The 17,960-nt window shown below is 36.7% G+C and overlaps 2 protein-coding genes across 2 annotated transcripts; both read right to left on the bottom strand.

The window, feature by feature from the left end:
• Window positions 1-9,174: 9,174 nt before the first annotated feature.
• LOC113279055 (glutathione S-transferase-like) lies at window positions 9,175-10,319 on the bottom strand. The gene is made up of 2 exons (XM_026527770.1): window positions 9,944-10,319; window positions 9,175-9,846 (listed from the first exon to the last, which is right to left on the bottom strand). Exons 1-2 carry the CDS (start codon window positions 10,091-10,093, stop codon window positions 9,355-9,357), a joined length of 642 nt encoding a protein of 213 aa, XP_026383555.1. The 5' UTR covers window positions 10,094-10,319; the 3' UTR covers window positions 9,175-9,354.
• A 547-nt stretch (window positions 10,320-10,866) lies between these two features.
• Window positions 10,867-16,532, bottom strand: LOC113279064 (phosphatidylinositol N-acetylglucosaminyltransferase subunit P-like). The gene is made up of 6 exons (XM_026527777.1): window positions 16,397-16,532; window positions 15,403-15,506; window positions 13,307-13,538; window positions 12,486-12,558; window positions 12,016-12,134; window positions 10,867-11,821 (listed from the first exon to the last, which is right to left on the bottom strand). The coding sequence occupies exons 3-6, from the start codon at window positions 13,488-13,490 to the stop codon at window positions 11,706-11,708; spliced, it is 492 nt and encodes a 163-aa protein (XP_026383562.1). The 5' UTR covers window positions 13,491-13,538; window positions 15,403-15,506; window positions 16,397-16,532; the 3' UTR covers window positions 10,867-11,705.
• Between the last annotated feature and the right edge of the window lie 1,428 nt (window positions 16,533-17,960).

Here is a 17,960-nt window from a genome sequence, read left to right as displayed (position 1 = left end):
ATAACAACACCACCATCGGCACAAGCTCGCCTTTAATAGTATCCCGGGGACTGTACTCAAACACGTCATGACACAGCCAAAACAAGCTAAAGGCAGCTAACTCCGCGCGAGGATTCTTCTCCTTACGTTTACAAGGGAACACTTTCTTATCAACAACTTGAGGAGCCCAATACTTCAGCCAGAGGGAAAAAGAAGCACGACGATTAACTTTGACAACCCATTCAGAGTCGGCTTCTGACGGATTGGATGAACCATGAATCGCCTCATACGCGCGGGAAGAACTACACAGCAAGCGGTAACCGGGTGAGCTTTTATGAGGCGCCTTCTTCTCCTATACGCACTTTGCTTTCCCCTTCTTGGCGGACGACGACGTCCCTTTTGCATGAGCAACCTCCTCGCCTTTAGCTTGCCCCGGGGGCGCTTGGGTCTTCCGCACCAGTTCACGACGAGAATCGTCCTTGCATTTTAGCAGATAGGTACACAACCTCTTGTCTTCGTCATTTAGCGCTCCAAAGACAATCGCCTCCTCATATGAGTGACTACCATGAATCGGCAACCCTGTAAGGGCGACTACGTCCTCCAAGCCAATAGTAGCTTCTCCCCACGCTGTGAAGAGAGTATGAACGGGAGTCCAATGACAGAAGAGTCATGTTAAGTCGCCGAAACATCTATTCACCTCCCACTTGAGAGACGAGTGTATAGCCTCCTCAATGCCGGCCTTCTGAAGCGCAGCAACATGATCAGGGTTAGAACAAATACGAGATGCCCAATGTGGCCATACTGGATGAGTCTTGGACTTGGAACGAATATCAATAGAGGGAAGGTTGTAATCTCCAAGATGAATGGCCATCCGAGGAACAGTTTTGAATGTAAAGGCATCCATGCTCTCCGATTCAGGTTGCATAAGTCATCCAGGAGCAGCAGGGTAAGGCATCACAGAAGGATTTAATAGAAGGGAAACTAAAACATCTTCGAGAGGGAAAGCGAGTTTACCTCCACGGAATTCCTTTAACCTTAGAGAGCGTTTTAAAGCGGGACCACTTGTAAAATCGGCGAGCGTGTGTAGCCTGCCATCCGCTGGGACAGGCAAAATGATCTCTTCCTGACCGGGATTCTCTGTCTCATCAGAGCCGGCGCTATTAGGTTGTTCTGACTCGCTACTTTCATTAGGAGACGATCTACTAGAGGAACTACTAGACATGGCAAGTGTCCGGGCGTGTTTAGAGCAGGGGAAGAAAGAATAATGTTGAAAAAGGAAGAAGTTGACAGTCATATATATAAGAAGGTCTCAAGGCCGAACGTGGCAGTTATAAGTAAGAATGACAACAGTCAGAAACTGAAAGGAATAAGGGTTTTGCATGATGAGGAGTCGAAACGTCGCCCACGATCACGTGTCCTACGAGATAACAAAGCTCGTTGTGGACACAGGGAGACGCCCCAAAAGATCTTTTGACTATTGGATCATCCAATGATTAATCCAATAGTCAGGGGACTAATGTTGATACATGAAAAATGACACCCTTAGCGGGATGGGGATGCCCCAAAGAGTAGGGATAAAACTTGGGTCAAGACGTAGGAGCTTGGGGACTAAACCCAAGACCACATAAAAGATACCCATAAAGGGTGGAAGGACAAAGGAGGAATTAACAAAGAATGAAGAGGTTATGTTAAGGAATGACATTAATGGTAATTAAGAAGGTTTAGGACATGTGGCATGATGTCATAAAAGAGGATTTTTTTTTAGAAAAGCCTATATAAGGAAGGACAAGGTACAATGGAAAGGTAACTCTCTCTCTTACTATTATTGGTATTGTGAGGTGATCTGCAATAGCTAGGACGGGTAGGACCTAAACCGAAATTTGGGTATTAACAATCCCAATTTTTCAGATGGAGATCTTGATAACTCAGTTTCATTGATCACAAGATAGTTTAGAGAACTTCTTAGGAAGAGAAATAAACGGTCCACTAAAGAAAAGCCTTCCATGTCAGCTAAGCCACATAATCGTATTTCTGTCAAAAACAGATATTCTAACGATACTGCAGATGAGGATATGCCACGGTGCTTCAAGTGTAGAGGGTTCACTCACTTTGCCGATGAGTGTACAAATCGAAGAAAATACACTGGAAACAAAAGTTTGGCTGCAACACTTGATGAAACATCTAATCATTATGATTCTGAAGAGGATGAAGGCTCAAGTTTAGCACTTTTGGGGTGAAATTATCAACATTGAGGATTGTATCAAGACTCATATCAATCTTGATAATTTGGTTGATAAGTCTTCATCAAAATCATTGGAGGATGTAATGGATTTTTCGTATACTAATGGAAGCTCTGTTAATGTTTCAGATACTCGTTGTTCAGCTGCTAATGATGTTCCTGAATAATTATCCCAGCCGACATGTCCTTATTGTACCATTGAGGGTCACGGCCTCACACAATGTTTCAAGTACAAACACAAACTAAAGCATGTCAATAAACTGCAACGGAGGGCTAGTCGTTTGGAAAATGTGTACTTAAACTTGTTAAAAATTCCAACCTGAGGTACACAAAGTTAACTCTTCTTCTTCTAAAAGATCGATGGATTCAAAGGTTAAGGTAAAATCTCAAATGAAGAAAAGATTCCGGGATAAACGTCCTATAAAGAAGGATATTACAAATTCCATGAAGGAACCTAGTGGTGAGCACTCTAATGCTCACCTCAACAAAACTTAATTTTGTTGAAATGTGCATCTTGTCTCATGTACTCTTAACAGAGACAAGAACTGTGCACATTGGATCAAAATTGAATATTATTAGTTGGATGTTCATCTCTTATTTGTTCGTCTTAATCTATGTCTAAAGTAATAGTATTCAAATTTTTGATATATGTGGAAACTTAAGGAAGGATAAAAGTGGCATTTCATTCTTCTTAGGTTTTATGTATCTAGTGTGTGAACTTTTGTTGTTCCGAAACCCTTCATGGTAAATATCTTCTACTTTAAGACTCGTATCTCTTTCACAATAATTTTTGCTTGTTGAGAAATATATTCGTATTTTCACAAATCCATTTTATTCATACGAATTATGGACACTCCAAGCACAACATGTTCTCGTGAAATCTATGTTCCAATGGTTGTTGATACTCATCCAACTAGAAAGGAACAAGAGATGTCGTACCCTTTTGACTTATCTCTTAAGAGGAAGAATAATATGAATAAACCTAGAGCAGATCTCCCCAATAAGAAAATGTTTAAAACTCTTATTGAAGAACTTAAGAAAACCAAGAAGGAGGTGCATGGACTGAAGATGATTATACAAAAATCTCTTAAACTACAAGAAGCACTTGTTAATAAGTTTGAAGGAACTAACTCTTTCATTCATGAATCATATGTTCTTATACCCGTCGTTGATAAGGAGTTTGGAGATGATAAAGAATTTTTCAAAGATTTTAAGTACTAGGAAACTTATTACGAGAATTTATTCTTTCTTTTGAGAAGGATAACTAGGGTTTGGTATAGAAAATATTGTGATTACACAAGCTATTTCCAACCATTTTCATCTTGCATGTTTTTAGATTTATTTATTTAAATTTTAAAATTTTTGGAAGATGAACTTGTATGTAATCATTATTGGTTCAATATATTGCGAAGTCTTATGAGATATATGTGTCATTTACTTTTTGTAAATTGAACTGATATCTCATATATGCTCATAAGTTAAATCTATTATGTTTTTTATAAACTGAAAATCGAATACACTTTGTGAGAATTTTTCGCAGTACCGATCTACTTGTGGTCACACTTCTGTGTTATTACTGCACTATACACTCCATAATATTTTCTTATGTTGAGTCATACCAATTACAATTATCTCTTTGTTCGTAATTGGCGTTGAGATTAATTTATGTTGATTTTCAGGATACAAATCCATGTGATTTGTCAATGTTCGACAAAATCCTTATTTTTACAAAAGTAATGTCACTCATGTTGTTTTCTTGAGAATGACATCAAATGAGGGAGAGTTCTTAAGTGCGTAATTGCTATATATTTGTGGGGTGTGTGGCTGTGGAATTTAAAGGGGATGCTTGTATCTGAAATATCCTAGATGAGCACTAAGCATTTCATACTCTGTGATATCATCTAACTATAGCTGATAGTAATTCCTTTAAGTCTTGAAGTATCTTTTGGTTGTATTCATTACAATCCCATGATTTACGCACCTTTGCCGATTTTTATTGACAAAAAGGGGAAGAATTAATTAGTAGTTTCACATTACATACAATATGGTTTACAGATCATTATGTAAGGGGGAGTGAATAAATATCTATAGATTTCACCTATTATGCAAAAGATGTAAGTATTTATTAAGGTAAATAAACATATCACCGTAGTATTACTTCAAAGTTGTGATATAATTGAACTTCAGAGAAGATAATAATACTATGTTTCTGTATAACGACGATTAAGAATATTTGTTTAAATTTGTTATCGTAACGGATATTCAACAACAATGATGCTGAGAGGAACACGTTCAGAATCGTTGCAACTTGAAGTAATAAAGAATTCAAGGAGTTGAAGAAACCAAGGAAATCAGGCATGGTGAATTCAAGGAGTTTTTGAAGCTTTATTTTTTTTAATCCATATGTATTAATAGTTTTGTCATTAAAATTGACAAAAGGGGAGATAGTTTGAGCGTTGCTCGGTCGAACTCACAAGTGTTGCTATATCAAATTTGTTGTCAAATTTAGTTGATCAAAACTATATCTTGATTTCTAGTCTACAATTAGTCAGGTCTCCGATTAGGATAGATGTGTAGTTGAGAATCAAACATTGTTGCGTTCTACCGTTTGAAGTCGAAGATCAACCGAAGCCTTTTGGAGAACTTCTTCAACAAAAGGCAAGTGCACGCTAAACCAGCTATTTCTCAAGTTATATTCATCTTTATATCTATGAGACGATGTCGCATGACTAGTTATACTATTGCAAGCATATCAAGAACTTCGAGTCAAGTTTATCTTGATAATTAGTTCTTGAAACGTATATGACTAAGCTTAATGAATATTTGTTCATACTTGATGAATTTCGGTTAAGGACAATTTATTGTTCATAATCTAAATCGTGATTCAAGATTATCATTAGAAAATAGCCTGAAACAGTGATATGTGCCATTGATGTTATTTGGGTATGTTTCGAATTGATTTAAAGAGAAATATAGAACTACTGTAAATATGGTTATAGGAAAGTATGCACACTAGTTCGCATATTGGGAAAACGGTTATAGGTCAGGAGCCGTAGTACATGTACCCAGTATACGTATGGGCGAAGCTATAGTTCGACAACGTCTTCGTGGTACGCATGCCTGGTATCCATACCACAAAAATTATGTGAACTCGTGAACCTGGAATGGTACGCATACCTAGTATGCATACCAAAAAATAACTATTGGTTTTAAAATCGGTGTGGTATCCATACCCGGTACGTGGAGCAGAAAAGTTCTGTATGTTCCAGAACTTTTTTTTCCTTAAGGGTACGCATACCCGGTACATGTACAATGAAAAGAATAGTCATGAACAAGGAAGAGTACACGTACTTGCCTTGTTGAATATTTTCAGATGCACATAAAATTATTTCTGTGAGATAATTAGCATTTGAATAAATCTCTAAAAACACTATATAGACATGATTGATCACGTTATAACCTGTGGTTGTGACTCAAGCTTAAAATCTCAAGTGTTATATGAAAATGATTAAGCTTATGGTTCAATTCGCTAGTTTCGGTTAACCGTCCATAAACAATGTCTTTAAACGCGGTTCGGATACGGTTCATCCTCACCAGAGTGTATATCTTGACATGTTAATTACATTTCAAAAAATCATCTAACGGTAGATATTGTTTGTTTGTTTCCGAAGCTATCTTAGCTTAAACCTAAAGCAACCCATACGTTGAAAGCCTATATAAGGGGAACCTCAAGAAACTGGTATCTTTGAATCTCAGACATTATAATTTGTAAACTAGAGACATCCTCTTCCTACGACTAAAAAGACTTCACCCAGGGATTCGTGAAGCCAGGTCCAACTATATTTTATCTTGATAGTTCGTGTATCCTGATCTTGTTTGATTGTTGAGATGCTCACTTGAATAAGATATATAGAAATCGCAAAGTTCTCTTTGTCTTAGACTTTATAATCCCACATGTTTAATACTTGTGAGGTGAATAATAATCTAGGTTACTCTTCGGGAAACATAAGTCCGGATTTTGAGGTTAGATAGACTTTGTCTATTGTTATCGATTTCTAGTCTCACCTTGATCTACGATCAAAAAGAAAATCACCATATAGGATTACCTGTGGGGGGGGGGGGGGGGGGGGGGGGGGAGATTGGTTAAAGTCTTCAATTAAGTGGAAGTAACTCTTAGGATGTAAAAGACGCCAACTAAGGGAATCAATTGTGCGGAGTCCTGCCAGGATTCAAGAGGCGTAAGGAGCGATATTGTAACTGAATTGTTGTGAGGGTTTAATTCAGTCTCAATTACATTCCAGTCCGAAGTTAATTGGTACTAGGCTAGTGTCTGTAGAGGCTTAATATAATTTGGTGTTTTAATCTAGATTAGGTCCCGATATTTTTCTGCATTTACACTTTCTTCGTTAACAAAACTTCTGGTGTCTGTTTTATTTCTTTTCCGCATTATATTGTTTATCTTTATATTTGAAATATCACAGGTTGTACGTAAATCAATCAAAGTAGATATATCCATCCTTGTTTGTTGGATACAACTTGATTAATAAACAAATATTCATCTTTGGAATCGTCCAAGAACTCCCACATGTAAATCAGATTCACGGACTAGTCTCTGTAAACTTTCTGATTGTGAGAGAAAGAGATATAACTCTAAATATTATTTGCTTAATTTAAATTCATTAAGTTGAACTCTCAGAATTGTTTTTAAGTTTGTCCATACAAGTTTCCTAAGAAAAAGCTAGTGGTGTATTTTGGTACCCCCGCGTTTTAATAAAGAAATAGGTAAAATCCAAAGAAGATTTCAGGTCTTGGATATTAACCAACTCAAACTTGTATCTAAGAAGGCAAAAAAGAGTTCAATGCAAGGAAAATCAAGGCAAAACAAATTTGAAGAAAAAATAAAAATAAACAAAGGAAACTCCGTTCATGAACACAATGATTGGAAGTTATGTGAAATGAAGAAGACAAACAAGATCAAGAACATTGTTCTAGATTCTTAATCTTAAAGTCCATATTTTAAATTATTATTGTCTAATTTTATGTCTTGTAAAAGGACTATCAATGATGAATTCAGAGTTTATATCAATTTGAAAATTTGACTCGTATTGTTAAAAATTAAGCTTATATTTTGTTCTTAATTCATGCTTACATTTTAATTAGACTTACATTTTCGTTTTAAGTAATAAAGTAAGAAAAATATTAAAACTTCTGCTTAGTAAATTAAGTTCTACTTAAAACTAATATTAAAACTTCTACTTAGGAAATTAAGTTGAAAATTAAGAAATTAAAACATAAATATTGGATTATTTTTGGGAAACATTTTTAAAGTCTCAAAGCAACTTCCACCAGTGCTACCAGGCATGAACCTATCTACAAGCCTTACGCATAGGATCTCTCACTCAACCACAATTTTAGTGGGCTGGAGCAGACCTCATGCAGACTGGATCAAAATCAACACGGATGGGGCAGTTAGAGGCCATCCGGGTCTTGCAGGAGCAGGTATCATATGCAGAAACGATGAAGCTATTACAATCTTAGCCAGTGCACAACCTCTCGGGATAACGACCGCACTAACCGCCGAAGCTTGGGCCATGCTTATCTCAACAAGAACGGATACAAATCGAGAATGGCCAAAGGTGCAATTCGAAATGGATTCAGAAAACATACTGCGTTTTTTAAACTCAACAGCTGAGCCACCCTGGTACTTAACCGATATGATAGCAGAAATCAAAACTAGAATGGACAAAATCCCGTATTGCACCATAAATAACAATTACAGGGAAGGAAACCAGGCATCAGATGGATTAACAAACAAAGCAGTGGACGACAGCGCTTCAACGAACCTATCGACTACCATCTGAGATCATATAACATCACTATGTTTTAGTCCTATTGTAATGGCTGACTCTATAGGTACTACGTACCCCCGCGTAATTTCGTCCTAATCTTAATAAATTTTATGCTTAAAAAAAAAAACTTCCACATTGGAAGTCTTTTCTGCTGTTGCAGGGGTACTGCGCCCGATACCTTTGTTCAGTGTCCATCATGGTTTCACCGCTTCTCATATTTTGACCCGCTTTCATTATTAAAGCAACATACAATATTTTTTCTTATATTGATCACGTTGAAACGATGACTCAACGAGTTCACATCATGATTGTAGAGGTTTATTGTTTGTTCTTGAGATTTCACAACTACGTTTTCACAAAATATCATGGTTTGGAGTGCAGCACCAACGATAAGGCGTTGACAAAGAAAAACATGGTTCGTGCAAATACACTCATCTTCTTGACAAAAAAACACGAGCGTTTTCAAGATCATCGCGCGATGGAATCCCTAGCAGTCGCTAGAAACTTCATCGCGTATACCTAAGTGGTATATTTGATATTTTGGCACAAACTTCATCGCGTATACCTAAGTGGTATATTTGATATTTTGGCACATACATTTGCACTTTGCCACGACGAACGTTGTGAGATCATCGACCGATAGAGTCCCTAACTCGCTAGAAACTTCATCGCGTATACTTAAGTGGTATATTTAATACTTTGGCACATACATTTGCACTTTGCCACGGCGAATGTTGAGAGATCATCGACCGATAGAGTCCCTAAGACACGCTAGAAACTCCATCGCGTACTCCATTAGATTCTTTGCACATACATTTACACTTTGCCATGCCTATAGTTAATGCAAAACTGGCAAACCATAGTGTTTGAAAGGTGTGCATAGGAATTGGCCCAAGGAAAATTGGGATTCAAATCTGCCACAATGGCTTGCATACGTTGAGACATGGTTGTTTCTTAATTTTTTTTAGTAATGAAATTGTTGAAAAGTTTAAGAAAAATAAAAGAAGATATGATCTCAATTCCAAATGACACCGTCACTACAGATATATCAAATCAATGCAATTAATCTCAGACTCAGGTTTTGTAATCAACTGCCAGAAATTGTAGTTTTCAAACAAATCTCACAAAAGCATTCAACATTATGCTAACAACAAAGTTACAATCATTTATTAATCAGAAAAATTCTCTACAGATTTTTCTGTTCCTGATCTACAACTCAAACACAAAACAAGAAAACCACTAATTCTGAAAATAAATATATTAGATTTGGGAGAAACCCAATTCTTTTTAGTGGCTCTTCTGCAAATCAAGAACTTTAGCCCAGGAAGGTCTAGCTAAGATATCTTCAGACCAAGCAGAAACTCGTGGTCGAGATTCAAAGAACTTCTTAACTGGTGTACCCATCAAACACTGAAGATTAGGAAGATGATGAAGATCAGCCAAAGTAAACTCATCTCCAGCCAAATATTTGGACTGGCTAAGTCTTTTTTCATAAACATCCAAGACTTTACCCAGCTTAGCTTCATTTTCTTCGACAGCAGCTGCGTCTGTAGTCATACCAAACATCGGCTTGAACACCAACTCCCAAGCTAAAGCTGATGATACAGGCTCAAAATGGTGTGCCTCGACTTCCATCCAGTTCACCATCACTGGCATCTTCTCGAATGAAATCAACGGGGTTCCGCTCTTCGCATAATCATGTGCGATGTACTGTGTGATGGCTCTTGATTCGAAGAGCTTCAAGTCTCCATCTTCAAAAGCTGGGACTTGACCAAATGGCTGCAAAAAAATTCGAAAAAATTTAGTGAAAAACTCTGTGACCCATCAATTAAAACCAAAAAAACGAAGATCGGAGTTTGATCTGTGATCTGCTTACGTTGAGAGAGATGAAGGGTTCTCTCTTGTGTTCACCTTCCCGCAAGTTGACAAGAACTAGCTCATATTCAAGACCCTTTTCGATGATAGTAGCAATAACTCTTTGAGTTGCAGTTGAAATTGCACTTCCATGAACCTTGAGAACAGCCATTAATTATCCTCTGAGTTTTCTAGGAAATGAGAAGAAAATGATGATCTTGTTTTGATTGTAAGATGCAGAAAGTGATGGCAATTTATAATGGAGCAATGAACTCAAAGTTACACGACTATTATTAAGAAAATCTAAAAAGAAAAGAAGAGACGAGGAATTAAAATTAAAGAGGGACGATGGATGGTCCACGAATGCTAGCACGATTAACACGATATGTCTTCTTCAGTGGTTGATTACTTTCGGATATTTTTATTTGATTCCAGATATCATGCAAATCACATTTAATCATCCGAGAAAGTTTTGGCAAATTTTTAAACTTTTTAAAAATTATCATTGTGTGTGTCCGTACTGTACACTGACGTACTGCATGACCTCCTGCGTAGCTGTTGGAACTTGGGAGTTTCTCTCTGTGGCTTCACCACCTATCAAAAGTTCAAAATGCATCTGATGAACAAGGGGTAGAAATGGGAGCTTCAGGCATCTACTTCTAGGTGCGCTTATTGCATCGCGTGAGGCCATTTGGGTTCCTAAACATACAGTAGGTAAGGTTGCTAAGTTTTTTTTTTTCACTCTCTTTATGGACTGCAAGTAGCGAAATCAAGGATTCTAGCAGGACCAAACCATGGTTTACCGTATTACAGGGAGAACTCTATGGGATTGATGTTTCTAATGATATCGAACCTATATAAAAAAAAGCAACTTAGAGTTTGTTTTTGCTTCTGTCTGAAGAAGAAAAAAAATTAAAAGTACATGGTACAGAGGGTGAACATTGGGGACACTGTTCATGATGTTCTCGAGTTTCATGACAGACAAAGAAAACAATCAACAAAGATCGGATGCAAGGGTAACATTGCATGGTACAAAGGGTGAACATTGGGACACTGTCCATGATGTTCTTGAGTTTCATAACAGACAAAGAAAACAATCAACACAGATTGGATGTAAGGTTAAAATTCATGGACCCACGAGGGAGAAGTAAGAGTTAACGCCCATGATGCATTGGACGTTGCTTTCTCTGAACAAAAACCTAGGTGTAAGAACTAGCATGACAGCATTAGACATGGCTAAATATCCCCAATCACACAGCAGGATAATATTACTCTTATCTCCGATCCAAGAGGGAATCTGCGACAAGTCACAGGTTATCGGAGAGGGAATGGAATTGAATTTTGTGACGCATAGGATGAACCTGTAGAACAGTCGCGCAATTTAGAGTGCAAACAGTTGGGAGTTCAAGTTGCTATACCTCCTAGTCTGATTCCAGGTCATGAGGTGCCTAACAAATTTGATTACTTGCTTCAGAACTCACTGGCTAGAGCTGCAAAATAGTTGGATGAAGAGTGATGTATCGATGCACCAACATGTTGATCTTTAAGCAAAGAAGTCTCTTTCCTAACTGCAATTCCTTATCCAAATGAGAATATGAGATAGTGAAAATAGTCAAATCGGAGGCTGCCTGCAGTATGTTGTTTAAAGCGTGTACAATGCTACATATTCAGAGGTTGTGTTGGAAGAACTGGAAATTCAAGAACAGGGTAGTAGGATTGGCAAGTCTCGTGTCTTTGGGTTTTATATACAACTGAAGTCAAAGAGTTCTAACGCATCATATTTCCTAGTTAAACATGAGATCGTTAACTTGATGGATCCCAATATCTGATATAGGTTCGATAGGTTGCTCATCTCCTTCCTTTGAAACCTGAGAAACAGAATGTTCTCTACTGAATTCGTCTGCGAAATCAAAAATGGTTTGTCAAGGAGGTCAGATCTTATGAGACCCCTATTGAAATTGCAGTTGCTTAACAGCTAATAACTAGATCCAAAGAATCTATTGATCAAACAAACGATCTTTTGTGATATAATCTCAATCCCAGAAGACAAAAACAAAATTTACGTGCTTCTAGAAGAGTTGGCCAAAGGTTTACCGTATATAGTATTGAAGGAGGTTGGAGGAGCTGTTGCCATGAAGTTCAGACCAATGTAAAATGTGATTGCTAATGCTATGGTAACCATAGCGTAAGATGGTAATGCCAATGCCCAGTACCTGAACAACTTGAATGAATTTTTAGTTAGATTAAAAAAAAGGCAATAACTTCAGAAAGAATTCTTCACGAGAACAATCTCCATATTAGCATATTACGCAAAGCTGCATATAAGGAAGAGAGTAGCCCTGCCCAGGTGTCGAAAAAAAGACGAAGGTGTCTAATGACAACATTCTCACCCTGAGGCCTGGACTGAAGATTCAATCTCAGTTGCACACAGTAACACTCCTTGATTGCCGTCAGGAATACAAATTTATGTAGTTTTAAACCCAATAAACTTTCCCAAAACGCATGACATAGCAGCAAATATACAAAGAAATAGTCAGAATGGAGAACAGGAAAAGCTCACTGACCTGCTAGGGTAGTAAGTGATCCCTACAGAATGAAGCCAAGGCTCAGGAGTGTAGGCCCATATCAGGTAGATAACTGCTTACAGAGACGAACCAAAGAGTTACAGATCGAACGGACATTGAGTGATTTTTTGAACATCTTGAAATAAGGTTTTACAAGCAATCATAGAATACTGTTGATTCTGGTGATCATAAGATGAAAAATAATCAGATGGATAACAAAGCTCATACTATACAAAACAAGAGAGCATACCAATGGATGGATTTTCTCAGTAACTTGCATTGTTTTTGACAGTAGCATAAAGTGGTTGGCAGTGCCAATTCAACAAAAAACAAAGACAAATACAGTAACAGACCTTACTCCTACGAAGGGTGGATTAAGTGACACAAACCAATAGGATGCATATGCTTTTACATTTGTAAGCAGAATCTACAAAATAAGTGAACCTAGATTATTGGTTTTACAAAACAACAACTTAAGACTTATTTGTGAAAGACGAATATTTGAAGGATATCGGTTTCTCTCTACAACAATTTGCCCAACATATGACGATCCGAAAGATTCACTAAACTACATACGCCCGGGTCATCAAAAATGGAAGCAAAATATAAAAATAAATAAATCAAGGAATCCTAGCCTAAATTGAGCAACTTGCAGAGCTTAAATGCTTAGTATGACCGAATCACGGCTGCTCATTAGCAGAAAATTTTAACTATACAGCGTGTCCATAAGAAACCCAGTCTGAATACATAATCAAATGGTCAATAACTATCTTACACATAACAGCAGGGTATGAAATATATAGGACAGTATTGTTCTCAACCTGTAGTCATGATGGTCGCAATAGACCCCACAAAGCCATATACCTCTGAAGGCTTTGCACCATGCTCTTCAGACACAGGAAATCCAGAAACTTTGGCATCTGGATCTGTAAAAGACACAGTCGCTCTCTCCTTTGATAAACTCAGTATTCTTCTCGGGCTATTGAGAAAAGACGGATCTGTCATTGTTTCACTTGCCTGAAATTTATCAAATAGAACACCACATGCTAATTCCTGCACATTTCCAACTTGGTTAAGTTATAAAACTTATTCGCAAGTTACTTAAAAGCATCAATATCATTCACAATGTACCATTAATGGTCTTGACCAGTTTGATCTCGAATACATAATAATAAATAACATTCAATTCAAAGTAGTGCTTCTAATGAAAAGACGTCCCTTGAGAAAATAGTCATGGTATAGTTCCAATTTGCCAAAAAGACCAAACATGGAAACAGGAAAAAAGGGAATCAATCTAATTGATCGAGAAACAATCCCCTAAAATTCAGTGTTTATGGTCCAACAAGTTGTTCACTGTTCTACAACTATACAGGAAACCAAGAAAGAATCAACGAAAAGGTTACCATGTTTGTATCAATAAGACAATAATGACAACAGAATAATCAGATAGTCACTGTAGCTATCAATATAATATATCTCGAAGTACATTATGTCAGTCAATACCTTCAATAAACCCAAAGAAGAACATCTACTACAATCTCATAATGGTACAAAAGTTAAATATGAGTTTCTCAAGTTGGAGAGCTTTCAGAATTCTGGTATGGGATTTTTAGATTTTAAAATTTTAACTACAAAAGGTTCTCAAGAATATCAGATAACAATTGTAAGAATATATAGAAAATTATTATAGACTGGGAATTCAGAGAACTGGAGAAAGAGTGCATAAATTCTTAGCCTTCCAATATGCAAGAAATAGTATCTATCTTCTTTCTCCCTCCTCTCCTAAACCTAAATAGAATTGGATACCAAATATATCTATCAAAATGCTATATTATACTGAGATTTTCACTCAAAGCATCTCTATCTAAATGCTACATCATACCTGAAATTTTCAAACAAAGTGGAGAAATCATTCAAAGGGCTAAAAGATCGAAAAATAAGTAAAATGAAGACTGGCTTGGGGAACTAGTTACCATCAGATGGTATGAACATTGACCCATAAGCTTAGAATATTTAATCAGCTTATCCAAAAGAAGATTGCTGACTTAAGAACCATTGACTGAATCTAACAATTGAAGAAGAAAAGAACTTTTCTTTTGCTTGATAATCGAAACATTTTATTAAAAATGATTAGAACAAAATAATATAAGAAAAACCCACCAGAGGGGCAAAGCAAAAAAAGGTCGCTACAAGAGGCCACCAACAACCAAACAAGGAAAAACAAAACAATCAGAATCTGGTAAATCTGCAATAAAATGTATTCTTCCCGGTTTCACTATTGTGTCAACACGAACAAATATCAAATGTGGGATGTGTCCATGAAGCATGGGTTTATTGGTGGGTGATCCCGAAGGTTGGTGTCAGAATAAATTTTATGAGCTGCATCATGCTCATTTTTAAATGATCCACAGTAATTTAGGGAGAGATAGAGACAATTTCAGAGAGAAACAATATTTTTAGCTCTCCTCCCTGACAGAAAGGGAAGAGATAGGGAGAGGAGAAGAGAGTGGTGTACAATGGTGCAACTGTTTGTGAGGTTTTATATAATCAGATATTTGAACAATGTTATGATGTGCTCTTATTTGGCCTATATCGGCCTTGACTGTCAGTAATCTAAAAAGGCTAATATCCTATTAGCATCAAGTTGAGTGATTGATTACTAATAGATTATTACATCAACATTCTGACTAGTAAGCAGTAAGCCAACCAACTTCAACACCTATACAAATGTAAGACAACCGACCTCGGCACCTATAAGTTTTTAGATTTTTTATGTGCTACTATGAAAAGTAGTCATGCAGTCAAATCGAATCAAAACATTTATCCGTTAACATGGAGATTAACTGAAGTACTCAAGCATAACATATATATATATAAAAAAACATAACCAGAACAAGCAAAAATGATGAGATTATACCACAGTGAGTTTCTTCTATGATTAGAAGTGCCAAGAACTTGGGAGATACAGAAAATGTTGTACTAGACGCCTTGCTCAAAACTTCCGTGTGCTCAAGAGTGTACCTGCCAGCGGAGAACATCAACCAATGAATATATGTTTCAAGAGATTCATATCATGACCAATGACGGTTTCTTCTAATCAACGGGTGTATATTGGTGGCTCAGGAGACATAAGTTATGATCAGTGTTCAAGATATAATCTTTTGAAAAAACAAATCTTACTCTTAGGTAGTTACCTAAACTTAATTTAGAGGTAAAAAAATTAAGTAGAAAGGTAAGACAATCACACATGCATACAGTCACTGGTATCAGTAATTACATGTTTCACTTTTTAGTTACAGTTACCACTCAAAGATTCATGGACACATCAAGACATTACCATTTGGACGATAACTACATGAGTATATACACAAACGAAATGGACACAGCTATACTACCCGCTGAAGTTTCAACAAATACATACAACTAAGACCATTTTATCAGATTATAACATGCCTGAAAAGTGTGCGTGTAAAAAAGGTAGAAGCTTAATAAGTTGATAAACCATCCAAATGGTTGGATATTACATCAAAATAAAAACACTACAAACTCTTAAAAACAATAATGCATCTATTATCAAGGTCGACTTTGATCTCTAAGCATGTAGAGGATGGCAACAATCAGATACGTTGTTCTCAAAATACTAAATGTTGGCGACATCTTGAATAAGATTGATGGCAGAAGAAACTAAATTCAATTCAGTAATCGTTTCTAAAAGTCAAAATCAAAATAGATTCACTTAAACAAATGACACCTACAAGACTATTATTAGCTTAATTTTTTGAATCCATATAATTGCCTCTGTGACCTACTACTCTCTCTGTGCCTCAAATTGGGAAATGCAACCCTAATTAATCCGAGTAGGTTGGAATCCAAATCACTCTGAAAATAATTATCATGAATGTAAAGCTCACCTTCAAACCCTTGTTGATCGATAACCTTGAATTCAATTTCGAAGCTTAAACAGTTCGGCGAACGAAGAAGAAGAAGAAGGTCACTGGATGAATAACAATAACATAAGAGGGAAAGAAGAAAAGGATGTCGGGGGTAAATCTTGGGACCCGTTTTGACGGGAATTTTGACGCGGTCAATGGAAAATCATCAAGTTTGACCAAGTTGTATGCGGCTACTGCTCTAGACCCTTTATGCGGCCCAAATGTTGCAACCTCAATTCAATCCACTGTTAACACAATTATGCACAAGGTAGATAAACGCCTCTACATATGCTAAAAGTGTGTTTTTCTAAGTTGTATTACTGTTAACAATCCTAAATTCAAAATAAAGCGACGAATTAGTATAATGCAGCTGTTTTTAGTCAATTAGTAGCTCGAAATTAGTCGATTTATTTGATAAAGGGTTTCATCTGAATTATATAAATTTTTTTCTCGATGCGTTTCAGAGTGAGACAGGAAGGTACGAGTCTGAAATTTGATGACTGTGTATAGAAATGGTACGAGTATGTCAAATCATTTGAAGGGGAGGACAAACTATTGCCATCTACATGGATCGCTCTACAAATAGACAGCCCTCATTTCCGCCAGTAGATACACTTCACACCTAAAACTTTCCCAACAGTTTGGTATAAAGTACACCGAGCTACCGGCCATACTTTGTAAACGATCCTGCGTGTTCAAGGACAAGGTGAATTCTTATTTCGTGTCGCTAGAAAAACTTACCTTGCACTATGTTTACAGATGTGTGTTTTGACGTGCTAGCTAGAAACTCATATATGGTTTTTGGTTTTTATACTCGGGTGGAGGAGACAGTGAAGTACAATGAAAATGGAGAATCCGTCGTCAAAAGATTCAGAAGTAAGGTGATTATTGGCCATTGTGATATAACTGGTGACAGATTTTGGAAATATCGTGTGAACATCCTCAAGAACGAGTGAAAAATCATGACATAATACATCGAGCACGTACAAACACAGATTCAGATGAATCTGGTTGTGTTATACATGATGCATCAATTCTTTTGGTACTAATTACGGTGTTATGGATAGTCTGATATGGAAATACTTGTTATTGAAGTGCTTGTTAATAGAGATGAAAACTTGAAATTCAGACTCTAGAGTATTAACACTGCAAAGTACATTAACGGACTAGCAGTCATATGTTCTTCAGTGCTTAAACACGTTTCTTGCATGTGAAAAACAAAAAAACTTTGGACTTTACCAAACACTAAAATGAAAAATATTTCATTACTATATTTTTTCAAAGAAAAAAAAAAAAGGAAAAAAAAAGGATTTAAGTAACTTAGTAACATCATGTTAGTTTGCATTTGACTCGCGATTTGCATCTGAGTCAGTCCCTAACTCATCGTGAGTCAAATATAAGACCATTTGTTTTCTATATTGAGTCAGATCTGACTAGACCTCTGACTCATACCTAATTCATGACATAGAACTGCTTGAGTCAGGTAATAAAATACCCAAACTCATAGGATCAAACCGCTGATTCATATATTTCTGAGTCAGAT

Source organism: Papaver somniferum, chromosome 1, assembly GCF_003573695.1.
Source record: "Papaver somniferum cultivar HN1 chromosome 1, ASM357369v1, whole genome shotgun sequence".
Lineage (NCBI taxonomy): Eukaryota > Viridiplantae > Streptophyta > Magnoliopsida > Ranunculales > Papaveraceae > Papaver > Papaver somniferum.
This window is presented reverse-complemented; position numbering and strand designations above follow the sequence as displayed.